This window comes from Schistocerca gregaria, chromosome 2 (genome assembly GCF_023897955.1).
Source record: "Schistocerca gregaria isolate iqSchGreg1 chromosome 2, iqSchGreg1.2, whole genome shotgun sequence".
NCBI lineage: Eukaryota > Metazoa > Arthropoda > Insecta > Orthoptera > Acrididae > Schistocerca > Schistocerca gregaria.
The window spans coordinates 762,439,893-762,452,293 of NC_064921.1; the positions used below are offsets into that span (position 1 = coordinate 762,439,893).

Consider the following 12,401-nt stretch of genomic DNA (forward strand, 5'->3'; position numbering starts at 1 on the left):
CTCCCTAGGCCCGACAAGACGCCTCCTGAGACGCGGCAAGGCAGGAGTAGGCAAAATGCAACAGGGAATAATAATATTAATGTGCTAATAGTAAACTGCAGGAGCGTCTATAGAAAGGTCCCTGAACTGCTCTCATTAATAAACGGTCACAACGCCCATATAGTACTAGGGACAGAAAGTTGGCTGAAACCACATATAAACAGTAATGAAATCCTAAACTCAGATTGGAATGTATACCGCAGAGACAGGCTGGACAGTGAAGGGGGAGGCGTGTTTATAGCGATAAGAAGTGCAATAGTATCGAAGGATATTGACGGAGATTCGAATTGTGAAATGATTTGGGTGAAGGTCACGGTTAAAGCAGGCTCAGACATGGTAATTGGATGTCTCTATAGGCCCCCGGGCTCAGCAGCTGTTGTGGCTCAGCACCTGAAGATTAATTTGGAAAATATTTCGAGTAGATTTCCCCACCATGTTATAGTTCTGGGTGGAGATATTAATTTGCCGAATATAGACTGGGAGACTCAAACGTTCATAACGGGTGGCAGGGACAAAGAATCCAGTGAAATATTTTTAAGTGCTTTATCTGAAAACTACCTTGAGCAGTTAAACAGAGAACCGACTCGTAGCGATAACATATTAGATCTTCTGGTGACAAACAGACCTGAACTATTTGAATCAGTTAATGCAGAACAGGGAATCAGCGATCATAAAGCGGTTACTGCATCGATGATTTCAACCGTAAATAGAAATATTAAAAAAGGTAGGAAGATTTTTCTGTTTAGCAAAAGTGACAAAAAGCAGATTTCAGAGTACCTGACGGCTCAACACAAAAGTTTTGTCTCAAGTACAGATAGTGTTGAGGATCAGTGGATGAAGTTCAAAACCATCGTACAATATGCGTTAGATGAGTATGTGCCAAGCAAGATCGTAAGAGATGGAAAAGAGCCACCGTGGTACAACAACCGAGTTAGAAAACTGCTGCGGAAGCAAAAGGGAACTCACAGCAAACATAAACATAGCCAAAGCCTTGCAAACACAAAAATTACGCGAAGCGAAATGTAGTATGAGGAGGGCTATGCGAGAGGCTTTCAATGAATTCAAAAGTAAAGTTCTATGTACTGACTTGGCAGAAAATCCTAAGAAATTTTGGTCCTATGTCAAAGCGGTAGGTGGATCAAAACAAAATGTCCAGACACTCTGTGACCAAAATGGTACTGAAACAGAGGATGACAGACTAAAGGCCGAAATACTAAATGTCTTCTTCCAAAGCTGTTTCACAGAGGAAGACGGCACAGTGCTTCCTTCTCTAGGTTGTCGCACAGTTGACAAAATGGTAGATATCGAAATAGACAACAGAGGGATAGAGAAACAATTAAAATCGCTCAAAAGAGGAAAGGCCGCTGGTCCTGATGGGATACCAGTTCGATTTTACATAGAGTACGCGAAGGAACTTGCCCCCTTCTTGCAGCGGTGTACCGTAGGTCTCTAGAAGAGCGAAGCGTTCCAAAGGATTGGAAAAGGGCACAGGTCATCCCCGTTTTCAAGAAGGGACGTCGAACAGATGTACAGAACTATAGACCTATATCTCTAACGTCGATCAGTTGTAGAATTTTGGAACACGTATTATGTTCGAGTATAATGTCTTTTCTGGAGACTAGAAATCTACTCTGTAGGAATCAGCATGGGTTTCGAAAAAGACGGTCGTGTGAAACCCAGCTCGCGCTATTCGTCCACGAGACTCAGAGGGCCTTAGACACGGGTTCACAGGTAGATGCCGTGTTTCTTGACTTCCGCAAGGCGTTTGACACAGTTCCCCACAGTCGTTTAATGAACAAAGTAAGAGCATATGGACTATCAGATCAATTGTGTGATTGGATTGAGGAGTTCCTAGATAACAGAAGACAGCATGTTATTCTCAATGGAGAGAAGTCTTCCAAAGTAAGAATGATTTCAGGTGTGCCGCAGGGGAGTGTCATAGGACCGTTGCTATTCACAATATACATAAATGACCTGGTGGATGACATCGGAAGTTCACTGAGGCTTTTTGCAGATGATGCTGAGGTGTATCGAGAGGTTGCAGCAATGGAAAATTGTACTGAAATGCAGGAGGATCTGCAGCGAATTGACGCATGGTGCACGGAATGGCAATTGAATCTTAATGTAGTCAAGTGTAATGTGATGCGAATTCATAGAAAAATAGGTCCCTTATCATTTAGCTACAAAATAGCAGGTCAGCAACTGGAAGCAGTTAATTCATTAAATTATCTGGGTGTACGCATTAGGAGTGATTTAAAATCGAATGATCATATAAAGTTGATCTTCGGTAAAGCAGATGCCAGATTGAGATTCATTGGAAGAATCCTAAGGAAATGCAATCTGACAACAAAGGAAGTAGGTTACAGTACGCTTTTTCGCCCACTGCTTGAATACTGCTCAGCAGTGTGGGATCCGCACCAGATAAGGTTGATAGAAGAGATAGAGAAGATCCAACGGAGAGCAGCGCGCTTCGTTACAGGATCATTTAGTAATCGCGAAAGCGTTACGGAGATGATAGATAAACTCCATTGGAAGACTCTGCAGGAGAGAAGCTCAGTAGCTCAGTACGGGCTTTTGTTAAAGCTCCGAGAACATATCTTCACCGAAGAGTCAAGCAGTATATTTCTCCCTCCTACGTATACCGCGCGAAGAGACCATGAGGATAAAATCAGAGAGATTAGAGCCCACACAGAAGCATACCGACAATCCTTCTTTCCACGTACAATACGAGACTGGAATAGAAGGGAGAACCGATAGAGGTTATAACAGCCCAGCTCCTCCACCAAATTATAACATTTCAGGACTTTCTGTAAATTATAACATTTCAGCTCCTCAACACCAAATTAAAACGTTCCACTTCAATTTGTTTGCACTTATAGCGATCCCAGCTTCCTCAACCAAATTAAAACGTTGCATTAGGAGATGTCTGCTTCATGCAAAAGGTCTTGAGCTCATATTGACGACAACAAGTAATTCTTCATTACAGACGTTTATTTACAAACAGAACTCACAGACTCAACAACCGACTCTCCGAGCCAACCGCACTGCACATCCGAACTGGCAACTGACAACTCCTAGGTGTATTAATATATTTCCAAACAATGAGTCTTTGACAATGTTTTGTTTACAATACGATAGCAATTCACGACTTAAAACTAAATTAGACATTACAGAATTTTAGTACAGATTAAAGTAGGTAAAAGGATCAGTACATATAAATTCTTACAAACATAATTTCCAAATAGATTTTATAACATTTTTCTACCAGCTTCTGGATAACCTTCACCAGATTTGTACCGATGTTTCCAGAAATATCTTGACATTTGATTCTGGATATTTATTGAGTGATTTAGAACAACTATTTATATGTAAAATGATTTAAATCGTGTTTCAAAACGTAAATAAATCTTTTAGCAATATTTCTTGATACAAATCGTCTTTCGAAATTAGGTTATGAAACAGTTTTCACAAGTTTTCGTATTTTTGCGATCATAATATAGAATTTCTCCATAGAAAGTTCCAGAAGTGTGCATTAAACGTTCATTTACAGACTTTCTCTTTAGCTGGTGAGTTTTTAAAAGTATCTTGTCCATATTATACGAAATAATTTAGCTCAAAACTGATAATTTATACAATTAATCAGAGATACAGCAAACAGTGAGTCTTTCTTTTACAAAATGAAATATAATTACAAAATTGAATGAAAATAGGTTACTAACACTAATATATATTTACATTAATTCTATTTTTGTTCTTTCTGTGCAAAATGTCCTAATATTGACACAGTACAATATTTAAACATCACCAAAGTTTCCCTTTACATTTTGCATATCTGTATCGACATCCCCTAAAAGTCTACAGTATCGAATACTTCAATATGTCCCAATATGTCCTGTAATGTTACAAGGTACTCAGGGTACCCTCCGCCACACACCATCAGGTGGCTTGCGGAGTATGCATGTAGATGTAGATGTAGAAACAGAAGCTGAGACATTCTTATGCTTGCCTACCATTTGGGCACAATAAGGTGATCCTTCATGCAGTGGTTGTTGAGTACAGTGGGAGGTGTGGCTTGCCTCCTGCTATCTGGGTTTAGTGCTTACATGGGAGCATGGCTGGCATGAGCAGATGTATTGGAGTGCTTGGAGACAAATGGATATCTTACAAATAGTGCCAATTTTCTCCACTACTGGCAGCAGTAGTAAAAAGGGTCAGCTTATTGTGGCCAAATAGTACTAAGGGACTTTGTAGGAATTTCATGTACTTGCTAAGAGAGGGCATGCAATTTAGATAAAACATGTAGATATTGTAATTATTCAGCTTATCCTGCCTTATTTATTGATGGGACATATCATGTGTACTGTCACTTCGCAGTGTTCAGTGGGCACAATATTTTGGCAAGCAATCCTGTCACCAGTAACAAGAGCATTGAAGAACTGACTTCCTGGGGACATGTGGGTGGTCTTAGTTCCCCACAGCGCGTGCGTATGCGCGCGCACGCCGACACACACACACACACACACACACACACACACACACACACACACACACACACACACACACACACACACACACACAGAGAGAGAGAGAGAGAGAGAGAGAGAGAGAGAGAGAGAGAGAGAGAGAGAGAGCTGGATTGCATATGCAGACCACACATTAAGGCGTGCATCAGCCAAGTCGGTGGCAAAGTTTGTGGCAGCAGCGGCAGATTTGGTAAACACAACATAGCTGATGATGTTCCACTAATTTCAGAAGTCGTCTCTTTGTCTTTGCTGAAGCCTTCCAAATAAGAACCGAAAACCAACTGTCAAACTGTGACCGCAGCTACATTCACAACAAATCCTTGAAACATGCTCTCGGTATAATTAAGGAGGAGAATGAGGTACTCAGGAAACACAACAAGATGGCATCCGAGGCAGGTGGAGCAGGGCTGCTGTCTCCGATAAGTTCTGTGCAGCTGTCACTGCAAACACCACTGCCGACTTAACTGCCTCAACCCTTTGCACAGTAAACCTATGTGGCCTGTTCTGTTAGTGTTGTTATTTTGTGTGATCTCTTTCAATGTCAGCCAGCTTTATCTAATGTTTTTCCAGTAAATAGATTCCACCTCTAATGTGCAATACCATAATGTCTACAAAATATGCGTATATGCCTATAATAACCTCTTCATTGGAATCATAGTGTCTTTCACCCATCAGCTTTTTTATATGTGAGAATAGTTCAAAGTCAGAAGATTAACTGTGCGAATAGAATGGATGTACATCCAATTTGTACTTAAAATCTCCCAATTTTCCCATTTTTGCAGGCTTTTTTATGTACTGCATAAATTTAATATCAAATTGTATTGTATTGATAACCTAATGCCTTCTTTGAGGCTCATTTCTTGACTAGAATATTTTGCTGTTTTACAGGAATTCAGTTTTCATATTCATCTCTGACACCGGAAGTAAAGCAATTCTAGACAAGATGATAGATCTATATAATAATGGGAGTAAACGTGAGGAACTTAGCTTAAGTGATTTTGAAGAATTAATACGACTTGGTTCCTTCAATGAAAAAGGTAAAGTATTGCATTTATCATAAAAATTGAACAAATTTGAAGAAGTATTTATGTTCCATTGTTCCTGATTTCACATTTAAAAATGTAAAGATAAATTTATAGATAGTGTACTTTTATCTACATGCATTTTTACATGTGATAGTCTTTTGTGTCTTAGATAACAGTGTTAACATATTGTTAAAACCACACTTATTAAGTGCTGCTGATCGATTGGAAGCTTCATTTGCAAAAATGGCAGAATACGTATTTCTACTTTGTGCCTCATAAATTTACTCAAATATAGTTTTGATATTGATTATTCTAGCTTTACTTATGGGGTGGATATATTATTGATGTAGTGTCAATTTTTGTAACACATTTAGCATCAATTTGACTTTCTTGTTGGCTCCTGACCAGTGACGTTCTTTTCAGAGATATCAATAAAACAGGGCAATAAAAATATTAAAAATTGAAAAATACCCTGAGACAAAAAACCTCTGAAAGTATTGCCTCTTCCTTTAAGTGTAATATAAGTGGTAATGTTTTGATACCCAAGCATTGTCACATCGGAGGGATGGTTAAGGAAAAAAAATTATTGCTGGGTATAAGCCTCTTGTGGTTTACAGATGATCAAAATTGTGCTTTCCAGAGATGGGATCACAACTGGTCAGTCACTAAAATGAACTAGCTCTTTTTCATGACTCAGCACTCACCACTCATTCACAAAAAGAAGTGCCTTTTTAATTCAGGTCACTTAACCTGTATGTTTATCAGATTTGGTTCTATTTTGAAAGAACATGTAAAGAAGAGTAATAATTTTGTGTTACGTCCCTAGTAGTTGTCAGATATAAGTGTTTTAAATTTCATCTGCTGTAAAAATTATAAATATCACAACAAAATCCCAAATTTCTTTATGAAGTAGAAAAATTTTAAGAATGAAGACTGATTCTTGTTATATTTTGATACGTTCATTGGACAAAATATATAAAAATTATAACAACTGTAATTGAAGTGTATCTGCAGTCATCACACAGTCAGTATTACTATATATGTTTCCATAAAGGAAAAATTAATCAGTATTGTCTTTGATCAATAAAATTTGACCCATTTTAGTCAATGTGAGTCTCTTTGTCTTCCTAGTGCACATTTGTCCTGCTTTTGAAAATATTCATTCACAGGCCACTGATGTTGCTGTGATACAGAACACTATTAGAACCAGTTGATACAGCACTAGGCACAGCAATTTTCTTGTTTCCCACCAGTTTAAGGGATTGCTGTTTATAGGCAAATTTCCCTCCACTTAATATTTGTCCAGTTCAACAATTGCCGCACTTTCTGGGTTGTGACTTGCTTGAAGCTGACTCATAGTTTCACTGAACTACTCCTAATTTGAAGTAGTGTCATGTGTCACAGTGGTAACTAGTTGAGAAATGAACTCTGTTTTTTCTTGTTGAACAACCAATGCTTTCATTTCTGCAATATCCTTCATGTAGCCGTTCTGAAATGTTTTGTCTTCTGAACTGGGGATCCAGTAATGTTGCCTGACTAATCAACTCATTGCTGAAGATAACCCCAAAGCACTCTGATAACCCGTTAAGCAAATTATCAACCAATGACTCTATTTTTTGCGGATATTCTTTATTTCTATCTCTAAAGGATTTTAGATGCTATTCCAGTAATGTTGACAAGATTTTCATTTTTAAAAGTAAGAATGTTTTCTCTGAGGACACTTCTTTGGTTGCCTCATCTAAAACTTTCAAAATCCTCAAAGCCTGTGCCTCCCAGTCTGTACTTTTTAAGTTTAAGGTGATCAATTTTCCACCTAAAATTGTATGGTAAGAAATTATGGGTCCTTTACTTAAAGTAAATCTTTGCAACATTTCGTAAGTGTAGTTCCATCAGGTTCAGACATTTTGTTGCAGTTTCAGTTGATCTTTTTAAAATTTTCTTGCATTTCAGAATGTTTGCTTAAAGCAAAAGGTCTCTCCTTAAGAGAGATAACAATTCACTTGACCTTGTCAATGGTTTTCCGTATGGACTTCCGAATTGTGTGTTGCACATTGAGGTTTAAAGAATGTGCAAAGTGTGGGATGTGGAAGTTTCAGAAGCATGGCTGTTAATTTCATATTTGACACATCTTCTGTTATTACGGAAGTGATTTTAAAATTGATATTGTATTTGGGATAACAGACTTTACTCAGTTTGAGAGGTTTTCTGCAGTGTGCTTGTCTTAGAAAAGTGTGCACTCTAAAAGACATGACTTTAGTTCACTCTTCTCATCTATGAAATGTGCAGTGAGTGCATAGAAACTAATGATATTTGCCCTCGTCCGTGTATCAGATGAAAGGCAGACTGCCTGTGGAGTGGTCAAGTCATTTTTAATTCTATCAAATAACTCATTATGCAAACTGGGCATTAGAGAGTTTGACAATGTTTTTTGAGTTTGTAAATTGTAATTTGGGCAAAGCGTAAAAAGATGTCAGTGAAGACTGTTCACGAGAAATGATTTCTCGAATTTCTGCATCGACTGATGGCGATCTTGATCGGCTTCCTGATCCACATCGTTCCAGAGGTATTGTAGGATGCTTTGATGTTGGATATCTCCTCAGGTTTGATGATGAGCCAGAAGTCATGGCAATTATCTGCTGACAGCAGCAGCATTTTCCTTTTTCTTCCATTTCGGTAAAATGATACCAAACATCACTCGTAATTCTTATAGGCGAAGGCAATGTGGATGACATATTGTTGTGCAGCACTGAAAGTACACTGCTAAAATTAAAATATTTACTATTAACATAGCCATTTTAAATTGTGAAAGCTTATAGCGAGAACAAATATACATGCAGCACATTCTGTAATTAGAAGTTATAGAGTAGGTTGTAAAATGATGTGATCTGCAGAACGTAGACCAACAATAGTTAAGCTTACATCTTATACAAAAAGGTCTGAAACTAGTGAAGGCAAGACTGATAATATGCAAGGATTTCACTGCTGAAAGATAAAAATTTTGAATAATATGATATCTGAATGTGAGCTACATAGCATGTGAACAAGAGGTGTCAGGATGATGGTGCAGGCAAAGGCTGGAAAAAAGTATTGCAGATGAACTCTAAAGCCTGTGCTTTAGGAGCTACGAACTTTTCTATTCATGCAGCCAATAGTTTTACCAGTGTGCCAGTATTGTTACTGTAGAACATAGTTGGCCATCACTTTCAACTCTTTTTGATGAACTCTGCCAAATATTTCAGAATATTGACGTCCGTGTCTTTCTTTTAATGAATGTGGACACCTGGTGCGAGCAAAGCATACTCTCCAGTTCCCTAAGTATTAACTCCCGAGATGAGCAGGTGCAGCAGTGGCTTACAAGTGCTTTAACTTATTGCCAACCATGCTACTCACATCCATTACTAATGAAGACACTAGTCAAGTATATGTTTATAAATATCATACCCCTTAAGAAAATTTGCCTTATGTGCATCCTCTACAGATCTCCAGAAGTAGACAGGATAGAATGTTTCAAAAGTGACCTTTCAAAATTCGATCCAATACTAGGAACACTAACATAAATATTCTGCCCTTTCACTGTGAACTTCAAGTGTGTAGTTTCTCCTTCAAATTAAAAGTATTCCAGCTTGCTAATGCAGCCTGTAGTCCGGTCCCCATACATATATTTGCCACAAAATCAACAAGCAAAGAAATTTGTTCCTGTAATGCCAGTTTACAACATAATATTCATATGCAAGGAATAAACTGTGCCAACATACAGAGACTTTAAATGTATCAGTATGCCTGAACTTGCAGCGGAGGCACAAGAGATAATTTGACAGATGACTTCCATACAATACCTGGATGTGAAAGACCAACTCCTTGGATTTACTACCAAAGTAACTCTATTACACAATAAATATGCTCCTTCAAAGATCAGAACCTGAAGGGAGAACCTGCACCTTCACTAACAAAAGAGTGAAAACAGTTCATGAATCTCAGAGACACTGCACATTGGGCTTACAGATAACCTCCTGTCCTTATCGAAAAGCTTCTGTAATCGAGGGAAGAGTAGGCAAAGTAGAAGCTGCAGCTGGTCCCATTGTCCCAACCAAGGAACTGACCAAGTACTTGACTTTAATGATAACCTTTTTTGATCTGTAAACAAAACACAGACTTACTGATTACTTTGTGGAGTAGTGGTAGCAAAAAATTCTTTCTTGAGCTAACAATGTTGTCAAAAAATCCTTCCGCTCAGCATTTACTGTACAGGTTGGAGTCACAGTCCAAATGGTCAAGCTTGTTGTTGACCCATTACTGCCCATAATAACTACTGCTCCCTAGACTGCTAGCTCTTGCCTGGACGATACAGCAGAAACACTTATTCCCATCAGACTACAGTCACTAGAGATCTAAATTCTAAGAAGAGTAGCTGGGGACATTCTGTCAGAGGGGAGAGTGAATGAAAACATCAGAAAAGAACTGAGAATGAAAAACCTAATTGAGCAGATTAAAGAATACAGAAACAACTGGATAGATTATGTCATAAGAAAACTGGTGATAATTATTACCCAGTGGGCAGAACAACTTTAGGAAGAGTGAGGAAAATCAACAATTTCAACCAAGGGGGTGTAACAGGCAAATGCTTTATATATGCAGAGGAAAGAAGAGATATCATGTCAAAAATATTATGATTTTTTAAGCAACTGATTTCAATAAGTTTTATAATTACATATAAAACTATGGTCTGATGTAAGAGGGGTCCTGAAGGCAATTACTTGTTCAGGTTAAATGAATAAATAAAAAATTAAACATATTATACAGGTTGTCCTAGAATGAATGGTCAATTTCAAGGTTATAACAGGAACGATCATTTGAATCAAAATACTTCATGTGGACATACACCCTATTGTAAATCGTTTCAAAGACAGATATTTAATGGACATTATTACTTATTTTCTTTATTATTGAGTACCTTGTCATCATTAACAATGTACCATAGTATTTTAGATTAAGTCAAGACGAATAATTTGATGCAGGACACGTGGTCTATCAAGTCAGGAAATTGTCGCAATCTTGCTTATCTACACCTTGACACATGCACGTTGCACAAGATTTTCAGCATTCTCTTGTTCTCTTCACACGACCTGTAACTCCTTGGAAAAAATGAATAGGACCTGTTTGAAGGAAATTTAATGTAGTTTAATTTTCTACTGCAAGAAGTTTTCTCTTGAGGCTGTGGATTTCATGCAGTTCGGGAAAAATGTACAAAACTAATTTTAACTATGTTCCATCTCAGAAAACATTTGGAATAGAACATATGTCCATATTTAGTTTTTTGCTTCAATTGATCATTCCTGTCATATCTCTGAATATTGACCATTTCTCCTGAGACAACCTTTATATATGGGCTGTTATGCATGTTTAAAAAATTGTGTGTTATACATACTGTTATATTTAGTATTCTCTACACCCAGAATAATTAAAACCTTCATAAAGATTACCAACTTACCAACAACAACAACTATAAATGCAACAGACATAGAAGAAGACAAAATAATGCACCTAACAAGCTAATGCAACAAGAAAACAGAAGAGCAACAACACAAGAAGACAACAACTGGAACAAATCAAATAAGAACACAAAGAATAAAGAGCTGAACTTGGATGGAGAGGTGTTTGGTCAAGAAAGCAAGTTGCAAGCTGTATCACTTGGCCAAGAGCGTAGAGACTGGGGTGACTACTCAAGCCGCCGTGTGATCTGCTCCATGTAATCTTGTCTGCAGGAACTAGTTGCCTTGGTGGGGAGCAGTGAGCTAGTTTGCAGTCCTATCTGTAAGAGTGGTGGATAGTTTTAAACTAGAGAACTACCTTTCAATCTCATTCCTGAGAGTGTTGGGGAGCAGTGAGCTAGTGAGATGACCCAGGGTCTGATCAGTGAGAGTGGTGGGGAGCCTGAGCTGTTGGGAGGGGAGTGATGTCTGGACCGCTTTGCAATACGCACTGACCCCATGGTGGCTGACGATTGCAGCTTTTATAATCACTGGCAACACATTCCGAGTGCGGCGCTAAGTCAAAGGATAAGAAAGAACAACTCACTCAAAAGTATGTAAACATTTATTGAGATTCTGAAATCTCAGATATTATTTTGAACTCAAGAGCAGAAACATCATGCTGGAAGTGTTTTCCGCATTAATGTTTTTTACTGAAGCACTTTCGTCTCGTCTCCCCCCAGTAGCTGCACGGTCAACACGGCATATTCTGAAACAAAAGGGACTCAGGTTTGATTTCCAGTAGGGTCAAGGAATTTTGTTTCACTCGGAGACTGGGCAAAGTGTTGTGTTTACTTTCATATCATGTATTACTGTTGAGATGGCTGAATGGGTACTGCCACCAGGCAAAAAAAAAAAAAAAAAAAAAAAAAAAAAAAAAAAAAAAAAAATGTGCTTTCTTTACTTTGTGTTTTCATGGAAGAGAAATGCTTTATGTACCAGCAAGGAATGCAAATTCACATGTGCATATGATGTATGCATTTTTGTAGCTTGGGAAACATTTTCTTAAGGATGTGAGGAGGGGTGCCATTGTAGCAGCCTAGAGTAGAATTTTCATCCTACTCATTACAGCCACCAGAGATGCATTTTGAAATCAGTTAAGCTACCATTCACTTTTTCCAAATCATCCGTCATCCACTCTTTAGAAAGAATCAATTCAGGAACAGACTGCCCATTTCTATTCTGCTTGGTGTTATGTCTTCCAGTCCTGCGCATTCTGCATTCTCACATCACAACAGCTAGTGAAGTTACAATTACTTGTTATATAAAATATGAAAACAAATACG

General features: G+C 38.1%; 1 protein-coding gene across 2 annotated transcripts in view; it reads left to right on the forward strand.

Moving 5' to 3' along the window:
• The window catches only part of LOC126334982 (torsin-1A-like), a 79,270-nt gene that overhangs the window by 47,475 nt on the left and 19,394 nt on the right, over positions 1-12,401 (forward strand). For both annotated transcript variants that reach the window (XR_007564795.1, XM_049997782.1), the window contains exon 4: positions 5,451-5,599. Coding sequence is in view for 1 of the 2 variants with exons in the window: in XM_049997782.1 (XP_049853739.1) it covers positions 5,451-5,599 (149 nt within the window). In the remaining variant the exon portion in view is untranslated. The remainder of the gene's footprint in view (positions 1-5,450; positions 5,600-12,401) is intronic.